At 34.2% G+C, this 23,345-nt stretch overlaps 1 protein-coding gene across 1 annotated transcript in view; it reads right to left on the bottom strand.

The window, feature by feature from the left end:
* The window catches only part of LOC137647102 (E3 ubiquitin-protein ligase RING2-like), a 333,410-nt gene that overhangs the window by 59,668 nt on the left and 250,397 nt on the right, over nt 1-23,345 (bottom strand). Inside the window, 1 exon segment of the mRNA XM_068380332.1 lies at nt 2,323-2,512. Coding sequence (XP_068236433.1) covers nt 2,323-2,341 — 19 coding nt within the window. The 5' untranslated portion in view covers nt 2,342-2,512.

Below are 23,345 nucleotides of genomic sequence, written 5' to 3'. Positions count from 1 at the left end.
ACTTTTGAAGATCCACCGATTCGACTGCCTGATTAGGAAGGTCCTTCCACAATCTGGTCATAGGTGGAATGAAACTTTTAGAATACTATGCAATATTGAGCCTTGCGAAGGAGATGCCATGGCTGTTAAAATGAACTGCATACCTAATATTACTTGATGCATGCTACTCTCTGGGAAGATCTGAATGCAAAGGATGGCAAATTTGTCCACAAAGTCTAAGCACCTACTTTTTTTTTTTCCTATTTTCTCGGTCTCCGTATATATCGAAGAACGCTTTTAAAGTAAACGTGCAATTTTATGCAATATGAACATTATCTTATAAATATGAGACACTATTCGAAGTTCGAATCACTGTTGTAATGTCCCTGACTGGTGAACGCCAGACTGGGGTTCGAGTCCCGCTCAAACTCGTTAGTTCCTTTGGTCGCAGCAACCTCATCGTCCTTGTGAGCTAAGGATGGGGCGGTTTTGGGGAGATTAAAGGTCTATCTGCTGAGTCATCAGTAGCCAGTGCCTGGGCCCCCTTGGTCCTAGCTTGGGTGGAGAAGGGGGCTTTGACGCTGATCACACGTAATATGGTCAGTCTCTAGGGCATTGTTCTGCTCGATAGGGCAATGTCACTGTCCCTTGCCTCTGTCATTCATGAGCGGCCTCTAAACCTTTAAAAGACCTTGCTCTTTCTTTTACTCCAGCAGAAGATCACTTTAGATGATATATGTTTACTGCCCGAGTAGAGGAGAGCTAATTCATACATCTAAAAAATATATTGCACGATACATAATCACGAACTTTTATGGGGAATATTAACATTCTTGCGATTATTGGTGAAAGGAAGTGTATCGATTTATGTTCGTTATTTAGAGTTTCTGAAGGCTCTTTCCAGGAAAGAGGCAATGAACATATATCATGACCTTTTACTATCATTAGTATTGATGTTATTGTGCAGTTTGAGTTCTTGGCTCAGAGTAAAGGAAGATAAGTAAATAAATATTTGTAAAAGCGATGTATTTGGAGAGGATGTATGTAAAGCTTCAACAACAACAACAACAAATGCAGCCGTTTCTAGACAATTGCAGGACAAAGACCTCAGGTATGTCATTATTCATGACCGGGGTTTGGCCATTTCATCACTACGCTGGCCACAGAAGATTATTGGAGATGATTTAAAGATCCGTTTATATATATATATATATATATATATATATATATATATATATATGTATGTATATATATATGTATGTATATATATATATATATATATATATATATATATATATATGTATATATATATATATATATATATATATATATATATATATATATATATATATATACATATATATATATATATATATATATATATATACGCTGACATCACTCCACTCGACTTCTTCAACAAGCTGACCCTTGAAATTTGATTTTCTATCATCATCATCTCCTCCTACGCCTTTGATTGATATACCTGAAGCTGAGGAAGACCTTGATGTGCCCATAAAAGAATTCAGTGTGTTTGAAGACGAAGCTGTCATTAAAAGACTAAAGAGATGGAAAGCCTTCGATGGAATAACTGCCGAGATGATATTGTTCGAAAATGAAGTGATCCCCATAATAATAATTTCTATAAAGGACAATTACTTACGCAAATTTTCAAAACTCTCTTGACCTCTCTGTCATCTGCAAAACTAAGGAAGACAACAAAACCACTGCTTCAAAAATTTCGACTCGCCTTGTTCTTCTCTGAGAAAGGAAAATTACGAATTGGTAACTGTACTGTGAGAGGGTCTTGTCACGTGGAATTTTTCTTGAGCTTACACTCGTGGGACTTTCATTGTGACACTGGAAACACAGTTTAATTAGTGTTGCCAGGATTTTTTTTTATATATTTTTTCCGCTTCATTTCTCTATTCATATTATTTTCGTCAACGTACATTTTGATCTCCTTATTTTCTAAAGGAATTGTTGAGGGAATTTCTTTTTAGCACATTTTTTTTTCACATGTACAGTATATTCATCTTCAATATAGATAAGTGTTTGCATACGAAGATATATTCTACTTAAGTAAATCTGTACAGATATTCTTCTCTTCACAATGAGACTACTTGTGCGAAGGCATACCCAAGATTTCAAATTAAGCCCCACTTAGGGTATATGCATTATTTGCTAAAACAAAATTAGACACTATTCGTCAAACAAAAGATTACAGTTTCTCAAATTCGGGTACGCGCTAAAAGTTCAATCAAAGGTAAGCCTACATCTGTCCGTATGGAAATATACACAGCATTTGCTCCACTAAAAAAGCAAATACAAGTGCACACTACTTACCTAAACTATGGACCTCCATATTCCTTCGAACAAAGGTAAGTAATCTTCTAATATTCGCCCTTCACTTCGATTCAGACACATTGTCTCGGTACTCCTCACCCCTCCCTACAGGCCCTCGCTGCTTTTAACAAAACGTATTTTAGTTGTCGTTCTAGCGAGACCTTAGATATCCCATCCGTCGCTTGATGACCTGATAAAAGAAGGGAAAAAACGCTTCTACCTGCTTGTCTTCCAACCAGATCAAAGACACAAAGGTTTGTCATCTCAGCGGCAACGATGAAGGAGATTTCTTATTCTCTCCTGACACTTACTGGCTATTTAAACTAGGTTCAACAATTTTTTTCTCTAATTCTACACTTAAAATTTTGCATTAAAAAACAGCCAATGACTTGCAATATTTAATCCTGGATTTTTTAACAGTTTAAAAACGGATATATTGACGTAAAGGAGTGATATTACGGCCACCAACCCGTAAAAGACAATAACAAAGTAAAGTGAAATCACGGTTGCCTATATTTTAATGAAATACGGTTGAGAACAGTATATTTTTACGGAAAATTTCCGATTAAAATTACGGTTTTTACTAACAGTGTGTATAGAAAAAAATCATGTTTCAGATATAACGTCAGATGGTATAATCTAATGAGAAACATAGGTTTTACCTAAAGGTAGAGAGCTGTTTAAAGAATAATTTTCAGCGTGAAAACAAGTGTTCAATCAGATCGTGAAGTTACAAAATGCTTTGCTCTAAAGATTGTTTCTTTCTGCAATGAATCAGAAACTATTAAGAGACATACTACAACTCGACTTCATACAATAATTATTTCCTGCTAATTTTCTTACTTGAAATTTTGAATGATACTTTGTGCTCACATCGTAAACAAACTGATTTACTCGTGAAAATATTGTAAACTATAGGGAAACTCAGTAGAGTGCATACCTCCACCGTAGAAGCTTATTTTTCAACCTTGACCTTAACATGTATTAAATAGTGTAGATTTTTATACACTCAAATATGAACCACGTTTGAGTCTCTGTGACAACGATGTCCAAACTTATGGCTGATTAACGTGTATTGGACATTTGGCATGACCGTGACCTTGACCTTCCAAAATTTTATCATTTCCAGCTCTTTACATAACAGTTAATTCCTGCAAGTTTCATAACTCTAGGATTAAAATTGTGACCAGAAACCTGATCACAAACAAACACACAAACGGGCGAAAACATAACCTCCTTCCAACTTCGTTGGCGGAGGTAATAAAAGATAGTTGACAATGTGGGAAAAATTATTAAAACTTAAAAAAAAAAACTTTCGTAATAAGTTTTTGTCTTACATCTTCACCAATAATAATCATTTCTAGTGTAACATTCTCTTCACCTCGCACACACCTTTAGTTGACAAAGAGCTGTCAACGCACCTAATTAAAAATTGATCTTACAGGAACAAACAGCAGACAGAACTCGATAGCAAATAATTCTGCGTATTGCATTGTCCTTTTCCTGAAACGAGATCTCCCTACAACAGGCGTCATGTCATACCTTTTGTCTTTTATCCGAACGAGGAAATAGAAATGATTCGACATTTCTCTCTTATTTGCAGTGCTTTGGCCTTTGTGTTTTCCGGACGCTCTCGAGACTAAACAATGGATTTCTCGGGGCAAATTAGAGGGGAAGTAATGAGTCTCTCTGCTGTTCGAAGAAGGAGCGCCGGGTTTCAATACGCGCTTGGCTGTTACTCACTTCCAGATGGGTAGTTTCCTACGGCACCTTCAGGTAGTTCCTGGTAAATGGAAGATTTATAGAACATGGAATAACTTTGGTATTGGAATGCTGATGGAGAGAAATTTTTATTTCTTTTTATTTTTCCAAAGTGTTTCGTTTTATAATTTGGTTTGCTTCTTTATTTATGCAGTTTAAACTCTCTATTTCTCTCTAATTTTGTTGCCTCATTAAGTCTTTATAGTTGAAGAATTAAACTTGAATAACAAATAACTAATACTAATTACGATCCTTCTACGCTGGTCGTTTTTATTTTAAACACAAAGACAAATATATTTCCCTTTACCACCTATATAAAATAAATGGACATATATCAAGCACACCATTCTAAACACACAAATACATTACCAGCATCAAATTTGGGAACGCTGAACACCAAACCATCGCAGCCTAGCTAAAAAAAAAAAAAAAGAAAAAAGGGAACTGAAAAAAAAAACAGCATCAAATTTGGGAAAACTGAAAAAAAAGAAAAAGGTATCAAATTTGGGAAAACTGAAAAAAAAGCATCAAATTTGGGAACACAACCCCCCCCAAAAAAAAAATAAAGCATCAAATTTGGAGGGAAAAAAAAATCAAATTTGGGAACACTGAAAAAAAAGACAACATCAAATTGGGGAACACTAAAAAAGAAAAAAAAGAAAAAAGAAAAAAGAGCATCAAATTTGGGAAAACTGAAAACAAGAGCATCGAATTTGGGAACACTGAAACACCCCCCCCCCCTAAAAAAATAAAGCATCAAACTTGGGGAAAAAAAATGCATTTTGGCATTTCCTAAGAAAGCATATTATGGCCTGAGGCGACTAGTGCTGCCTTCAGTCTAGGACCCATGTTAATTAGGGCTATTTTGCTTTGATCTTTTTTCGCATACTTTAAAAATAATTATTTTGTCCTTTTTTCTCTCTGCCCAAAGGCCGTTGAGTTTACGGCTTCTTTTCACTATAAATGTCTGTCTTTTCTAGTTATTATTATTATTATTATTATTATTATTATTATTATTATTATTATTATTACTATTATCATTATTATTATCATTATTACTATTATTATTATTATCATTATTAATAATATTATTATCATTACTATTATTATTATTATTATAATTATTATTAATATCATTATTATTATTATTATTATTATTAATATCATTATTATTATAATAATAATAATTATTATTATTATCATTATTAATATTATTATCATTACTATTATTATTATTATTATTATTATTATTATTATTATTATTATTATTATTATTATTATTAATATCATTATTATTATTATAATAATAATAATAATAATAATAATTATTATTATTATTATTATTCATAACCAAGCTATAACCCTAGTTGGAAAAGCAGGCTGCTATAAGCCCATGGGCTCCAACAGGGTAAAATAGCCTAATGAGGAAAGGAAATAAGGAAAAAGATACTCTACACGAGAAGTAATGAACAATTAAAATATTTTAAGAACAGTAACACTAGAATAGATTTTTCATATATAACCTATAAAAAGAGTACTTCTTTCACCAAACAGTTTCCATAGTTTACACATCAATATTGTGTTGCTATGATATACAACCTAAAAAAAATAATAAGACAAGGCGATAATCAACAACCAGGCATCTTGCAAATATAATTTAATCGAAGCAAAAATCTTTTGATACAAAATATTTAGTAAATTATTACTAATGACAATATTAAGTAAAATGACCGTTATTTCGTAACGGGTATCACGTAATTACGTATTAATATAATTCTTATTACACTAATCAAGTAGAAGGGCACTCAGTAGAGCGCAGACCTCCGCCGCGGCCGCTTATTTCTCGACCTTGACCTTTGACCTTAACATGTATTAATTAGCGGGGATTTTCCTACACTCAAATATGAACCAGGTTTAAATATATATATATATATATATATATATATATATATATATATATATATATATATATATATATATATATATATGTATGTATGTATGTATGTATATATATATACGTGAATTGGACATTTTGCTTGACTGTGACCTTGACCTTCTAAAATCTAATCGTTTCCAGCTAATAACAACACAGTTAATCCCTGCGAGTTTTATTACTCTACCATTATAATTATGGCCAGGAAGCTGTTCACAAACAAATACACACACACGCACACACACAAACCAACACAAACAGGGGCGAAAACATAACCTCCTTCCAACTTCAGTGACTGAGGTAATAATTGGTGCTCATACTTGAGTTAAAAGCAATTTAAAGAAAACGAACTTTTCCGAGTACAAATGGATATGGCAAAAAAAAAAAAAAGTTGAGAAAATTGAAATCTATATACTGTTGAATTTAATAACTATACGCAATTAGTTGCTAAAACAAACAAACAAATAGACTTATAACATAAATAATGAAACTATAAGAGATATTACTCGAGTGCCAAATGTGGGATGAGATTGTGGTGAGGGGTAGATGGAGATGGTTTGGGCATGCTTTTCGCACTCCCCTAAAGAGATTAGTTCGCCAAACTTTCAACTGGGCTCCACAAGGCACTAGAGGAGTTGGAAGACCCAGGCTTACATGGCTGAGAACTATGAAATGTGAAATAGGAGATGATGAATAGAGAAGGATTGAATTAAAAGCTCAAGATAGAGACGACTACCGAAATCTAACCGAGGCCCTTTGCGTCAATAGGCGTAGGAGGAGATGATAATGATGATGATGATATAAAGAAAGACAGGCAAGAAACCCAAAGGTTAATATTTAAGTGTTTAAATCTCAAGGTAACAATGATATTTAAGCTCTAATAGTTAAAAGTAAAAACAGGAATTCTTCTGAAATTTTCATGAATTAATGAGAGTCCTTCTCTTACTCTCAGACCTTCGTTGCCAGTTACTGCGACGCCGGTTTAAAGGCCACTCATGAATGGCAGAGGCAAAGGGACAGTGACATTGCCCGATCAAGCAGGACAATGCCCTAGAGACTGACCATATATACATATGATCAGCGTCCAAGCCCCTCTCCACCAAAGCTAGGACCAAGGAGGGCCAGGCAATGGATGCTGGTGACTCAGCAGATAGACCTATAGGATCCCCTAAACCACCCCCCTTCCATAGCTCACAATGATGATGAGGTTTCAGAGACAAAAGGAACTAACGAGATTGAGCGGGACTCGAACCCCAGTCTGGCAGTTAGAAGTCAGGGACGTTACCACAAATAACTGTCAATCAATTATCTTTTCATGTCCTCGTGTAAAGCCTAACAGACGTCATCTTACAAAAAATAAAAAAGAAAAAGAAAAAAACTTAAAATAACATCCGTAACAACAGAAGAGAGAAAAAATAGAACACCAATAAAAAACCTATAGCTCATTTTATGTACATAATCCCACACCCTTCCTGCTAACGATTCATATATTATCTCTATTTTCTTCTCGGTACTTTCTCAATCATATTTCAGGCTCCCAGATGGCGAAGACCCTCGGGAAAAATACGAAGCCGTCGGTTCGTCTTCTCCTAAAGACGGAATAGGGAAGATGAAGGCCTCGTTCCATATGGGCTTAATGCCCTTCCTTCTTTCCTGATGACGTAAGGGTAAGGAGCAGAGGGAAGATAAAAGGAAAAGGATCATAAAGATGGGATGAAAATGCGAAGAGGGTTCCATTACGAGGAAGATATCTAGGGAGAGGGGAAGGAGGGAGGGGGTGGGTGGGGTTAGTTATAAACCAAAGGTGCGATTGCATTAGGCAAGATGATTGGATAGCACGGGGGAGAGAGATACATGTTCTCTCTCTCTCTCTCTCTCTCTCTCTCTCTCTCTCTCTCTCTCTCTCTCTCTCTCTCTCTCTCTCTCTCTCTCTCTCTCTCCTAGTAGACGCCTCAGGAGTGCTATCGGAGCCCCCGTTGAATCAATATTGTTGCCCTCACCCGAATGGATTTCTTTTGTTTTACCTCTGTCGAGAACTGCACCTAAGATGAAAGGGTCTCTGAGAAACTACACCTTTGAGTAGGTTTATCTGTTCCTTTGATCACGTCTTTTATCGTGTGTATATATATATATATATATATATATATATATATATATATATATATATATATGTATATATAGATATATATATATATATATATATATATATATATATATATATATATATATATATTATATATATTTATATATATATATTTACATATATAGACACATTTATATACATACATATATATATATATTATATATATATATATAAGAAAAGAGAGAGAGAGAGAGAGAGAGAGAGAGAGAGAGAGAGAGAGAGAGAGAGAGAGAGAGAGAGAGAGAGAGAGAGAGAGAGAGAGAGAGAGAGTTTTAATATGCGTGTAAGTTTTCAAGGGACGTAAAATTTCCTGTAACGTTACGTAGATTTTTTAAGATATAACAATAATTATAACATTATAAAAATACAATAAAAGTAGTAAGTGAAACAATAGTATTAATAATAATGATAATGAAGATCCCGAAATGATAAGAACTTACAAGAAACGACAATACGAAAATTTATCGTTAATATTCTCTAAAGTTGTCAATGATGTAAAAAACGTGATTCTTGTAGGTACAAACTTTAAAGGTTTAAAGGCCGCTCATGAATGGCAGAGGCGAAGGAACAGTAACAATGTACCATCTAGCACGACAACGCCCTAGAGACTGACCCGACATAAATACTGTATGATCTGAGTCAAAGCCCCTCTCTCCACCCAAGCTGGGACCAGGAAAGGCCAGGCAATGGCTGCTGATGACTCAGGAGGTAGACCTATAGGCTCCCCCAAACCCCTTATCCTTAGCTCACAAGGATGGTGAGGTTGCAGCGACAAAAGGAACTGATGAGTTTGAGCGGGACTCGAACCCTAGTCCAGCGATCGCTAGAAATGGACGTTTCAAATAGGTTTTTGACAACCGACGAATTCCTAAACGTTCTTCACAAAAGTCCTTTATCGGATTAGATCCGAATCAAGGATGTAATCGAATCCCGTCCAAATCAAAATCAACCCAGATATTATCATCGAATTTCAATCTGATTACAAACTATTCCGATCTCCACCAAATCCTATAAGATTGATATCAAAATCCTATTCTTATAAGCATGAATCTAATTTTTATGAAACTCTAATCATTAACTAATTTATAAAACAATAGTCTTTAACTACTTTATAAAACTCTAATCTTTAACTACTTTGTAGAACTCTAATCCTTTACTACTTTACAAAACTCTGATCTTATACTCCTGTATAAAACTCTAATCTTTAACTACTTTATAAAAGTCTGATCTTATACTCCTGTATAAAACTCTAATCTTTAACTACTTTATAAAAGTCTGATCTTATACTCCTGTATAAAACTCTAATCTTTAACTACTTTATAAAAGTCTGATCTCATACTCCTGTATAAAACTCTAATCTTTAACTACTTTATAAAAGTCTGATCTCATACTCCTGTATAAAACTCTAATCTTTAACTACTTTATAAAAGTCTGATCTCATACTCCTGTATAAAACTCTAATCTTTAACTACTTTATAAAAGTCTGATCTCATACTCCTGTATAAAACTCTAATTTTTAACTACTTTATAAAAGTCTGATCTCATACTCCTGTATAAAACTCTAATCTTTAACTACTTTATAAAAGTCTGATCTTATACTCCTGTATAAAACTCTAATCTTTAACTACTTTATAAAACTCTGATCTTATACTCTTGTATAAAACTCTAATCTTTAATTACTTTATAAAACTCTGATCTTATACTCCTGTATAAAACTCTAATCTTTAACTACTTTATAAAACTCTGATCTTAAACTCCTTTATAAAACTCTAATCTTCAACTACTAACCTAATAATGATAACATTTGATTAAAAAAAGGTTATCTTAATACTATCAAAATAAATAAAGACAGTTTCATATACAAAAGGTTACTTAATCTCTCTCTAAATCTAATTTTCAAAGTCTACATAAAACGGCATAAAATGTAAATAAAACATCTGACTTAATCATTATTAAAAACGAATTAATTTTAATCAAAATCTAGTTTAATCAGCATCGAAACGTAACCAAAATCTAATCCAGTATTATTTTGATTATAATACCTATGAGCAGGATGCAGTTCACGTCAGTGATATTCAAATATTAATCCTATTTAATAAGGATTTGAATAATTATTTATGTATATAACGAATGCAGTGATTCTAAAGATAAAAACTTTGGCTTTGCGAAACTGGAATAAGGATAATTATATTACTGTAATTACTTTTAATAGAAGTTTTGCTGCTGTTAATGAAGCAGTATATGTATTAGGATTGTATATATTACCAACTGTATTGTTGCATAGACTTGCAAAATAGCAACAATACCAGAAAAAAAGAAAAGCATGAAAGTAAGCGTAAGTAAAATTATAATATAATTTTATAGTTTATATAGGAGATATTTATTTCAATGTTGTTACTGTTCTTAAAATATTCTATTTTTCCTTGTTTCCTTTTCTCACTCGGCTATTTTCTCTGTTGGAGCCCCTGGGCTTATACCATCCTGCTTTTCCAACTAGGGTTGTAGCTTAGCAATCAATAATAATAATAATAATAATAATAATAATAATAATAATAATAATGATAATAATAATAACAACAGCAACGTGAAGGAACTAAAGTGCCAATAATTACGACAAAGGCTATAACAAAAACATCATCATCATCATCATCAACAACAACAACAACAAGAACAACAACAACAACAACATCAACAACAATAACAAGCGGAACACTTAAAATAATAACTGGAATAGTACTCAGTAGAGAGCATGCCTTCGCTACGCTTAGTCTTATTTTGCTCTTAACTAAACTGCGTCCTTGTACTTCGATGTATTTTCTTCAAAATCTAATGATTTGTCAATTGGTCATACCCCCACAAGTCCACCAAATTTCGTTGAAATTGGATCTGTAGTTTTTGCGTAATGTTGTTCACAAACAAAACATAAACTAAAAATATTTGCTTAACATTGCGATTATTTTCAAAGTAATGCTGCGTATTTGTAATTCGATGTACTGTATCGAAAATGTTACGGATTCATCCTTCGGTCTTACCAATATGACTACCAAGTTTGGTCAAAATTGGTACAGAAGTTTTTGTATAAAGCTGCTCATACATACATATACCAAGGCACTTCCCCCAATTTTGGGGGGTAGCCGACATCAACAAATGAAACTACCCAAAACTAGAGTGCGGGGAGCAGTCACTCTCCCCCCAGCTCCATCTCTTTGTTGCTGTCTCACAGGATGTAGATACAGGAGAGGGGGTTCCCAGCCCCCTCGTCCCGTCCCTTTTAGTCGCCTCTTACGACACGCAGGGATAACGTTGGCGCTATTCTAATTTTTATATGCCCCCGCGGCCACAGGGGGCATACACAAGCCCATCTTCTTTATAAATACTGTAGATCGGATAAGAAGGTTCTTATTATTATTATCATTATTATTATTATAATTACTAAGTTACAACCCTATTTGGAAAAGCAGGATGCTATAAACCCAAAGGCTCCAACATGGAAAAACAGCCCAGTGAGGAAAGGCAAACATGGGAATAACTAAACTACAAGAGAAGCAATGAATTAAAATACTTAACAGTAACAACATTGAAATAGATTTTTCATATTACTTATCAGTCACAAAACTGCACAAAGCTGCTCATAAACAAACAAATAGATGAATAAATAAAGAAACAGACGACATGGGGTGAAAACATACCCTTACAAAAAAAAAACTACACCAAGAACAACAAAAATAAAACGAATAAATGATTTGAAGTTCTCTGGCAAAAATACAACGAACAGCTAGAAAAAAAAAAGAAAACCTTCACTTTAACTGTCCTCCGCTATATCCCCTTTGATTGGCACTCATCGAGGGAGTGAAGCGTTGTGCTAGACACCCATTCATTCAGTTCTCAATCTGCACTGTGCACTCGGGGTATTAATGGCTTTATACAAACAAAAGCCCCGGGGCCCGGAGGACTGAGGACTGACAATAGCTCGTTGCAAACAAGAGAAAGCTTTCCGCTTCACTAGCTGAGCAAATCAACGGAAAGCGATCCACAAATGGATGTCATTTGCATTTCCGAATCGGACACTGGATTAACATGCTTGTTTCTCACAGTCGGTAATGAGGGATAACAAGTTTTAGATTCGAGAGAGAGAGAGAGAGAGAGAGAGAGAGAGAGAGAGAGAGAGAGAGAGAGAGAGAGAGAGAGGGGGTTAAGAACGAGTGTGAGTGCATTACGATAATACCGACTTAAATAATTTCTTTGCCTTAGGGTGAAGAATTGTTATCAAATTTTTCAATTAGAGAGAGAGAGAGAGAGAGAGAGAGAGAGAGAGAGAGAGAGAGAGAGAGAGAGAGAGAGAGAGTATTACGATGATACTAAAGTAATAATTTATTTGCTTTAAGGTGAAGAATTATTATTAAATTGTTCAATTACAGAGTGGAAAAATTAATAATCTACTTCTTGAATTCAGTTCCCAAACATTCACAACTCATTAATATTGTCTAAAACTTAATCAATTTTTTACTTGACGTAAATCAATGCTTGACGGATGTATACGTCTGAATGTAAGTATAAATTTCTTGTCATAAAATATTTAATTAGAAACTGTTTGAATTTTTTTTTTAACTTTATGTACTGTTGATGTATTTTCAGTCTTCTAAAATAAAAGGAAATAACTTTTCGGCCTTAGACATTCCTAAAAATATCAGTCTACAATCTACTTCATTAAGAATCTCAGCTGGGCTCCATAAGGCACTAGAAGAGTTGGAAGACACAGGCCTACATGGCTGAGAACTATGAAGCGTGAAGTAGATGATGATGAAAGGAGAAGTATTGAATTAAAAGCCCAAGATAGAGATGACTGGCGAAATCTATCCGAGGCCCTTTGCGTTAATAAACGTAGGAGGAGATGATGATGATGATGATATTGATAGATTTTAAAAGCAAGAAGAACAAAACCTCAACGAACTGCATACTCAAATTGGTGATGACAACTTCATCAGGATGAAGGGCTTTAACACCTGCCAAATTTCGCAAAAACTCGGCGGATTTCGAATTCCCTCATTGTAAATTCTGAGCTGCATGGCTAATGCCCTTTTAATGATGATGAATTAAGACGGATATTCATGTAGTCTAATTTGTTGTTCTAGTTAATTTGTATATAAGAGATATAACCACCTGGAATTCTAAATAGACAAATACAAATTATTATCATTATTATTATTATTATTATTATTATTATTATTATTATTTCTTGATAAGCTACAACCCTAGTTGGAAAAGCAGGATGGTATAAGCTCAGGGGTTCCAACAGGGAAAATAGCCCAGTGAAGAAAGGAAACAAGGAAAATTAAAATATTCTAAGAACAGTGACAACAATAATATAAATATATCCTATATAAACTATAAAAACTTTATCAAAACAAAAGGTAAAGAAATAAGATAGAATAGTGTGCCCGAGTGTACCCTCAAGCAAGAGAACCCTAACCCAAGACAGTGAAAGACCATGGTAGAGAGGCTATGACACTACCCAAGACTAGAGAACAATGGTTTGATAATAGAGTGTCCTTCTCCTAGAAGAGCTGCTGGCCATAGCTAGAGTCTCTTTTATCCTCACCCAGAGGAAAGTGGCCACTGAACAATGAAATCTTTGGTAATCTCAGCGTTGCCAGGTGCATGAGGACAGAGGAGAATATGTAAAGAATAGGCCAGACTATTCTGTGTATATGTAGGTAAAGGGAAAATGAACCGTAACCATGAGAAGGATCCAATGTAATACTGTCTGGCAAGTCAAAGGACCGCATAACTCTCTAGCGGTAGTATCTCAACGGGTGACTGGTGCCCTGGCCAACCTACTACTTATGTAAATTATGCAAATAATTTGAAGGCCTGATCTGAAATCGCCTTTAAATTTAGTCGCCGTAAGTAAAATTTAAACACATGTTAATCTTAATGTGACATGATCTAGGCAGAAAAGTTGTATGTTAGGAAGTTGAATTCAGTAGGCCATAGTCAGGGCTTTAACTTTATGCAAAATTTCTTGGTGGATATAGAAATGGTAGCACCTTCTGGTATGTAAAATGTGTGGGTTATATCTATCTATCTATCTATCTATCTATATATATATATATATATATATATATATATATATATATATATATATATATATATATATATATTATATAACGTGTGTGTGGGCTGGTCATCTATCTAATCTAATAATCTTTACTATATGAAAAAAATACTATGATATGCAAGAAAATATAAAAAAATCCTAAAATCGCACTAGGTGAAACATACACACGAAAGCTCATATGTAAACTAATAAAGATATAAATAACATGAATGAATACATCTATTGTTTGTGTTACAATAAAACAATTGAACGTCGGTATCCTAATCTCAGAATCAAGAACGAGAGAGAGAGAGAGAGAGAGAGAGAGAGAGAGAGAGAGAGAGAGAGAGAGAGAGAGAGAGAGAGAGAGAGTCTGAACTATTATAACTTCTCATTTCTTAAAATTGACTCATTCGCAGTCTCCGTAACCTTATAGACTCAAATGCTATTTAAGTATTCATTGAAAAGAGAAAACCCCTCTCAAATAGGCAACGTAATAAAGGAATAGGCGAGACCTGCTCTCGGGTTCCTTTGTGTCCACGAACAACACAGAAAACTCATTAACAGTAATTTCCTCTTAATGGGATGGGTGCTTGTGAAATATTTCCCCCAAATGAGAATGAACGCGAACCGTTGTTACTAGGTTCAAGAAATTAAATATTGGGTAGTCATGAAAGTTTGTCCTTTATTTTTTCTCAAACAAAAACACGTATATATATATGTATATATATATATATATATATATATATATATATATATATATTTATTTATATCATTATTATTATTATTATTATTATTATTATTATTATTACTTGCTAAGATACAACCTTAGTTAGAAAAGCACGATGCTATAAGCCCAGGGGGCCCAACAGGAAATATAACCCAGTGAGGGAAGGAAAAAAGGAAAAAAATAAAATATTCTAAGAACAGTAACAATATTAAAATAAATATTTTCTATATAAACTATAAAAACTTAACAAAACAAGAGGAAGAAAAATAAGATAGAATAGCGTGCCCGAGTGTACCCTCAAGCAAGAGAACTCTACCTCAAGACGGTGGAAGACCATGGTACAGAGGCTATGGCACTACCCAAGACTAAGGGGGCTGAAAGTAAATGCAATGATCATAACCACGTTCCCACTTTAACTGCTATTAGGATGAACCATTCTGTATATATATATATATATATATATATATATATATATATATATATATATATATATATATATATATATATATATATATATATATACATATATATATATAAAACCTCCAAGCATTAGTACCCTACGTCTACAGCAATACAAGAGCATCATTAGCACTGCGTCGAATCCCTCTACACACATCGTGCCATTCACCTGTGTCTCATAAGTATTCATGGGGATTTTGATTGCTAGAGTATTAGTATATTAAAATCTTGTCAAATTAAGGGAAATAGGCCTATATCGTGTTTTGATTTCTATTCGCTATTTTCGGAAGGAAGGGTAACTTGGTGGAGTTTTATTAAAATGTGCCTATATATTTCCATGTTATGCTGAAAATGTTAAATTAGCTCTTATGTTTACTGTAGCAATATATTTTGTTTTTGTTTTTTGTGATTCAAAGCATTCCAAATCGACATTTCTAGTAATAATGCGTTGTGATGTTCCAAAAATTGTTAACACGCTCTTCTCTCATTGCTCTTTTCTATGTACTTCTAAGTTCTGGAATCCTGTTATTTCTTCGTTTTACAGTGACCCTTTTATCCTTCCATTTTTTTGTTCATGACTTCTTGAGAGTCTGATCAGTGCCAGTGACTTTGTTACCTCCGCCATCGAAGTTGAGAGGAGGTTATGTTTTCGCCCCTATTTGTGTGTTTGTATGTGTATTTGTTTGTTTGTGAACAGCTTCCTGGCCACAATTTTAATCTTACAGAGTCATGAAACTTGCAGGATTAACTGTTACGTAAAACTCTGGAAATTATTAAATTTTGGAAGGTCAAGGTCAAAGGTCAAGATCACGGTTAAGCAAAATGTCCAATTCACGTAATCTACCATAAGATTGGCCATCGTTGTCACAGAGACTTCAAACTTGGTTCATATTTGAGTGTATGAAAATCCACGCCACTTGATACATGTTAAGGTCAAAGGTCAAGGTCTGCGTTCTACTGAGTCCCCCTCTAGTTAATTATAAAGACAAATCTGTTCTATGGAAAATAGAGCTTTTCAAATAATACATAAATATTCTTTTATCCATATTAGCGTGTAATAGCATACTTACACATGTCCATAACAAGCAATACAGAGTAATAAAATACAGTATTTAGTAGCTGGTTGTCATGAAGACGGTCCAGTATGTGTGTCAACTAGCTCTCCTGTCAGAAAATCTTCCAGGATTTCCAAATCTATGTTTTACAGATATCACCTTCGCCAACGAAGTTGGAAGTAGGTTATGTTTCCGCCCCTGTTTGTTCATTTGTTTTTATGAACAACTTCTTGGTCACAATTTTACTCATAGTGTAGTGAAAATTTGAGGGATTAATTTTCATGTTGAGTCATGGAAGAGATTCAATTTTGAAACTCCTTGGTCGAAGGTCAAGGTCAAGGTCCAGCAAAATGTCAACAGAATTAAACCTAACCTTAACCCCAAATCGCACATGATTGTCACACAGACTTCAAATACACCTAAGGTCTATGTTGATTCTGGGGAAGGCAAACTGGTTTTGAGAAATAAGCTGCCGTGGAGGAAGTCTGCACTCTCAGAGTGCTTTTCTACTTTCTCATATTTTTAAGTTATATATTCACCGTCTCTATCCTTAGCCAGCGAGTGTCTGAAGACAGGCAACATGGATAAATGAATCCTGGAATATAGCCGCAAGGGAAAGAATGATTGAATTTGTATTTTAAAATTTTTCTTACCTACATTTTTTTCGTTCTTAGTTCTTCATATTGGTTTATGTAAATATCCCAAGGCCTACGGAGTTAATAAGTTTGTTCTTTGTACTTCTGTTACATATTTGTACACAAACAAGGAAGGCTGCAGGGCTTCCGTAGAAGGTTTGAAGAGATTTGGAGTGTTTATATAAATGAAGGTTTGATTCTGTTTGAAACTTGATATACACTTCCAAATAACTGTCTGTATAAAACGAGAGTTAAGACAAATGAAAATTGATTATAAAAACTCCTTTTGTTTATATTTTTCATTACTTCATACTGTAGCCTGTTATAAATTTGCATTGAAAAAACCGTAAATGTCTGGCAACATTTATTCCAGGATTTTTAGCTTTTTAAAAACGGATAAATTAACGCAAAGGAGTGATATTACGGTCACCAACCCGTAAAAGATAATAAAGTAAAGTAAAATTACGGTCGCCTGTATTTTACTGAAATACGGTTGAGAACAGTATATCTTTACGGAGAATTTCTGATAAAAATTACGGGTTCTTTCTAACAGTGTACGTCATTGCGTATAAATGCGTACCGTGGCATTCGCGTAAGTATACGCAAACAAGTACCACATATCTATGACATCTACCTCCTATAAATCTAGTGAATTCTATGCATAATCATCATTCACAAGGTTCTCGCCTTTTTCTAACTGACATTTCCTATTACGGCACAGTGAGCATTTTGAATATACTCGTTAACATTGAAGCGTTGTTGATTAAAGAGAGAAAAAAAAAACATTAAACGAGCTATTTGTAGTTTGAATAACCACTGGTGTTACTAATTATAATTTCAATTTTATATATATATATATATATATATATATATATATATATATTATATATATATATATATATATATATATATATATATATATATATATATATATATATATATATATATATATATATATATAAACAGCTTCTTAGCTTAAGTTCCTGACTTACTCCCACTCAAACAGCATTTTCTCCCATAAGATGTTACAAGGAAAAGTTCTTGACATCATAAACATCTTTTCACATCCTAGGTGTGTGGTGGCCGATGCGGTAACGTCCCTGACTGGTGAACGCCAGACTGGGGTTCGAGTCCCGCTCATACTCGTTAGTTCCTTTGGTCGCTGCAACATCACCATCCATGTGAGCTAAGGGTGAGGTGTTTGGGGGTAGATTATAGGTCTATCTGCTGTCATCAGCAGCCATTGCCCGGCCCTCCTTGGTCCTAGATTGGGTGGAGAGGGGGCTTGGGCGCTGAACATATGTGCATATGGTCAGTCTCTAGGGCAGTGGTTCCCAACCTTCTTCGACTGGTGACCCCATTTCAGCTTGACCATACTTTTTGCGACCCCACTCAAATATCAAGACTACCTGTATATTCTTTTTTTTTAGATAAAAGAATATAATTGATTAAAGTACACTGTTCATCATTGAATAGCAAAAACCCAAAAATGCACTTATATATAATATATAATTTCCTTATATAAGACACACTGCATAATAGAATGTCATTGATTTGAGTAACACAAGCATTATCATGATAATACAAAATGATGTTCATGTGATTCATGTGATGGTTAGAACTGCTTTCCCATCGCCAATATCTTAATCCGCAATGAGGTTTTCGATAAAGCACAACGTAGTTCATCTTCAGTATGGAGATTAGTTCTCAGCTTCGACTTTATTAAAAGTACAAAGGAAAAGGTCACTTCACACATATGTCGAAGAAGAGGGCATAACATTTTAAGCATACCTTCAGCCAAATTTGGATATCGACGGAACTGCTTTATCCAAAACTGAATCTTTGTTAGGGAATCAAGGTCAGCTTTGGCACTGTCAGATCTAATAAGATCAGTGAATTCCTATGGATATCTTTCAGGAAAATTTTCAAAGGGTTTATTTGAGGTAACGTGTGTGATAATTGAGGCTTTTCTGAAAAACGTTGGCTAAATACCTCTTTTAAGGTCTCTAAGAAGAAGAATGAGTAAACTTTGAAAACAGTTTGAATGGAATATCAGTATCATTTTATTCAACAGATGCATCTAATGTGGGAAACATGCACAAATTTCTCTTTCTTCATTTACTCCAAAAGATCCAGCTTCATTTGGAAGGCAATTAGTTTTTCTTTCTGAAGTGAAAGATTAAGGGACTTCAAAATTGTGAAAAAATCTATTAAGTATGCTGTTTTTGCCCAATTACTCATATCACCTAAGAAACTGGAAAATTCTGTTCTTCATTGCTGAGATAGGAATTCTCTCACCTCACTATTCAACTAAAAGGGGATTACCTTTTGCTAGCTACCTTACTCCAGTTTGTAACAACTTCATTCTTAGAATCCATTTTTATGACACACATTAGCAAACACGTGGTTGTTCGATGCATTTGACTTTATAAAGTTAAGTGCTTTAACAACTGATTGCATAACTTTTCAAATCTTTGGCAATGCTTCTGCAAAAATACTTAACGATTTATTATGCAATGAATTCCAACAACTTCAGGAGAAATATTCTTTATCTTCTGTTGAAATCTTTCTACAACCTAGCATAGAAGGTGCGCCATCAGTACACATACCTACGACATTTCCCCACACCAATCCTCCTTTTTTAAGAAATTATGCTGTTTATATATATATATATATATATATATATATATATATATATATATATATATATATATATATATATATATATATATATATATATATATATATATATATACCAAAGCTTTAGTTTTTTCTAATGGTCTGCAAGAAAGAAATTCATCCTTAAAATCGCCATAAACTAATAACCGAGGAAGATTACCTATATATGTTGATTCATCAACTTTTAATGTGATGAGTTCAAGTGGAGATGTACAGTATGATTAGAAAGCTTTGTCATTTCCAAGGATTTAACTCCCTTATCTTCAATTATGTCATGAACGATGTCTTTTGCAAAAGTTGAAATTAATTCCTCACCAATGACATGCGTTTTTTTTTTTTTTTTTTTTGAAATTTCTATCCCTGCCAAGAAGAGAATTTTTTAGATCCACATGCTTATTCTTAAAAAAAAATGGGCTTTCTTAACTGAACTTTGCATTTTTCGACTCAAAATGAAGTCTTAACTTATCTTGAGTCATTGATTCTTCTGAAGGCACTTCACTGCACATCAAAAATTTAGATTTTTTTTTCCTGCTGAAAAAAAAAGCAAGTGTAACCGTTGTTAGTGTAGTTCTCTTATATATTTCTGCTTTCCTCTGTTGTTTGCCATTGCCATAATTGCAACAACCTATTGTAAAACCAAATGAGAGAGAGAGAGAGAGAGAGAGAGAGAGAGAGAGAGAGAGAGAGAGAGAGAGAGAGAGGAGAGAGAGAGAGAGAGATTAAAATCAGTCAATTAAAACTTGATAATGATAACTATGATGATAGCAGGGAAAATGCTATGAAAACATAATTATAAACACAAATGTTTCTGCATTTGTGTCTTTTATATATGTATGTAGTGCACACACACTTGCATATACACAGATACATACACATACACACTTCTCTCGTTTTCTCTTTCATTTACATTTTTTTGTAAAGGAATATTAGACTATACTACGTATCTGCATTTTAAGTAATCACCAACAACTCATTTGTCATTTCTGTCTTATATATGCATATCTTACTGCAGCATAGGTTTATAAATAACAATATTTTCGGCATATATGACTATTATGAGTTTCCTAATTTGTAGTTAAGATATAGTTTTTAATAAATATTAGGATTAATAGATAATCCACATATCAAAAACTTTCTATTACACGAATACAAACAAAAACCTCAGTTATAAACTTAAATAATTAAATTTATAACAATCTTGAACATAAAAAATGCTCCATACCTACGCATTTCCAAATACAAATTCATTGTTTGTTCAAGCCTACCGGTAGCACAGTGACACAGACATGCCAGATGCAATCTCTTTAATTAACAAAAATGAGCAGAAACAGACATATAAATATATATATATATATATATATATATATATATATATATATATATATATATATATATATATATATATATATATATATAGAGAGAGAGAGAGAGAGAGAGAGAGAGAGAGAGAGAGAGAGAGAGAGAGAGAGAGAGAGAGAGAGAGAGACAGCAATGTAATGTATGTACACGTGAACGATCGGGCCTGTTGATCGTCAGATAAAGATATATGCAAAAATGGGAAACAACTTAGTTTAAGTAGTCATTCTATTCCTCCTTTTAAAGATTTATATATACCACCTTAGGTAAGAATGGGGAGAATTTTTGGTAAAGCCTACTGAATCCTCTTAATCCAATGATATCAGCCAACCCCTTTAGATAATTATCATGCCTTCACGACCCCAAAAAAATAGCTTGCCGACCCCAATTGGGGTCGCGACCCCAGGGTTGGGAACCACTGCTCTAGGGCATTGTCCTACTCGATAGGGCAATGTCACTGCCATTGCCATTGCCATTCATCAGCGCCCTTAAAATCTTGTGTGCCTAAACTTTACAACAAGCTGCTCATATTGGTGGGTTATATTGAATTCGTGCGAACACTAGAAATTTTGATCTTGATTTGTCATTTGAAAGTATCGAGAAATTTATGCAAGGTTTGGATAAATATCGTTTTTAGAAAACAGGAGGTTTTAGAGGTATGGTGCTTTAGAAGAAATTTATAGTCAAGATAGTAAAGAGCTTTAAGGGCAAAAACATTTCTCACAGGCTTTTTGGTACCTTTGGAAGTGAAAAGCTTTTAGAAAATGGTACTTTTTAGGGTCAAGCACCTTTTTTTCACAGGATTTTTGGTACCTTTAAAAGCAAAGGACTTTTAGAAGCTGGTATTTTTAAGGGCATAAACATTTCTCACAGGCTTTTTGGTACCTTTGGAAGTGAAGAGCTTTTAGAAACTGGTATTTTTTAGGGTCAAGCACCTTTTTTCACAGGATTTTTGGTACCTTTAAAAGCAAAGGGCTTTTAGAAGCTGGTATTTTTAAGGGCAAAAACCTTTCTCTCAGGGTTTTTGGTACCTTTAGAAGCATAGATCTTTTAGATGCTAGTAGTTTTATGGGCAAAACCCTTTTTTACAGGCGTTTCGGTACCTTTAGAATCAAAGGGCTTTTAGAAGCTAATAGTTTTACGGGCAAAAACTTTTCTCACCGACCGTTTGGTTCCTTTAGAAGCAAACGCCTTTTAGAAGCTAGTAGTTTTAAGGACAAGCACCTTTCTCACAGGCAAGATACCCCTAGAGGCAAGGAGTTTTCACAGGCAAAGGGTTTTAAATGCAAGAGCACGTGCTCGTGTTTCATTACCTTTGATGTCCCGAGTCAGAATTTTACGGAGGAGCGCGTTCACTCTTATTCAAAGCGTCAATTGGATAATCAAGAGAGACTCGTTTAGACCAACCGCTATCAGGAAAAGCTCACACTTCAGTCTTCGGAGTTCTCAGTTTCAACCTGGCTGATTGCTCGTTTTTTTTTTTTTTTTTTTTTTTTTTTGACAAAATTTCGCTTGCGGATTTTGCAATGACACTCCTGCTTCAAATAATTAGTTTCAATTTGTTTTCGACAAGACTTGATTACGTTCAATGGAGAGAGAGAGAGAGAGAGAGAGAGAGAGAGAGAGAGAGAGAGAGAGAGAGAGAGAGAGAGAGAGAGAGAGAGAGAGTTAAAACGAATGAACCTGACAAACTCACTTGAAATACACATATGTTGTGAAGAACCTTTTGTAACTACACGTCAAATTAACCAACGCAGGATGGCACAAAAGACAAAAGAAAACTAAGAACTAAGAAAGATCAAGAAAGGTAAGGATTATAAAATACCATCTCTCTCTCTCCCGAGGATTTGTCATCCTAATACTTACCGAGCTGACGTGTTTAATTTCACCTTAAGCCTTTATCTCTTACTCCCACCAGTTTTATTTGTGTCCACAGTTCTCAGGAATATAGCTGCCCTTCCCATCAGCCCCTGCATTAATAACTACAGGGGCATTCAGTAGAGCGCAGACCTCCGCCGCAACAGCTTATCTTTTAACCTTTTGCTCGACCTTGACCTTGACCTTTGACTTTAACATGTATTAATTGTCGTGGATTTTCATACACTCAGATATGAACCAAGTTTGAAGTCTCTTTGCCAACAGTGTCCACACTTATGGCTGATTACGTGAATTGGA

The sequence above is a fragment of the Palaemon carinicauda genome, chromosome 9 (genome assembly GCF_036898095.1).
Source record: "Palaemon carinicauda isolate YSFRI2023 chromosome 9, ASM3689809v2, whole genome shotgun sequence".
Taxonomy (NCBI): Eukaryota; Metazoa; Arthropoda; class Malacostraca; order Decapoda; family Palaemonidae; genus Palaemon; species Palaemon carinicauda.
Note: the sequence above shows the minus strand (reverse complement) of the source record. Positions and strands in the feature narration are given on the sequence as shown.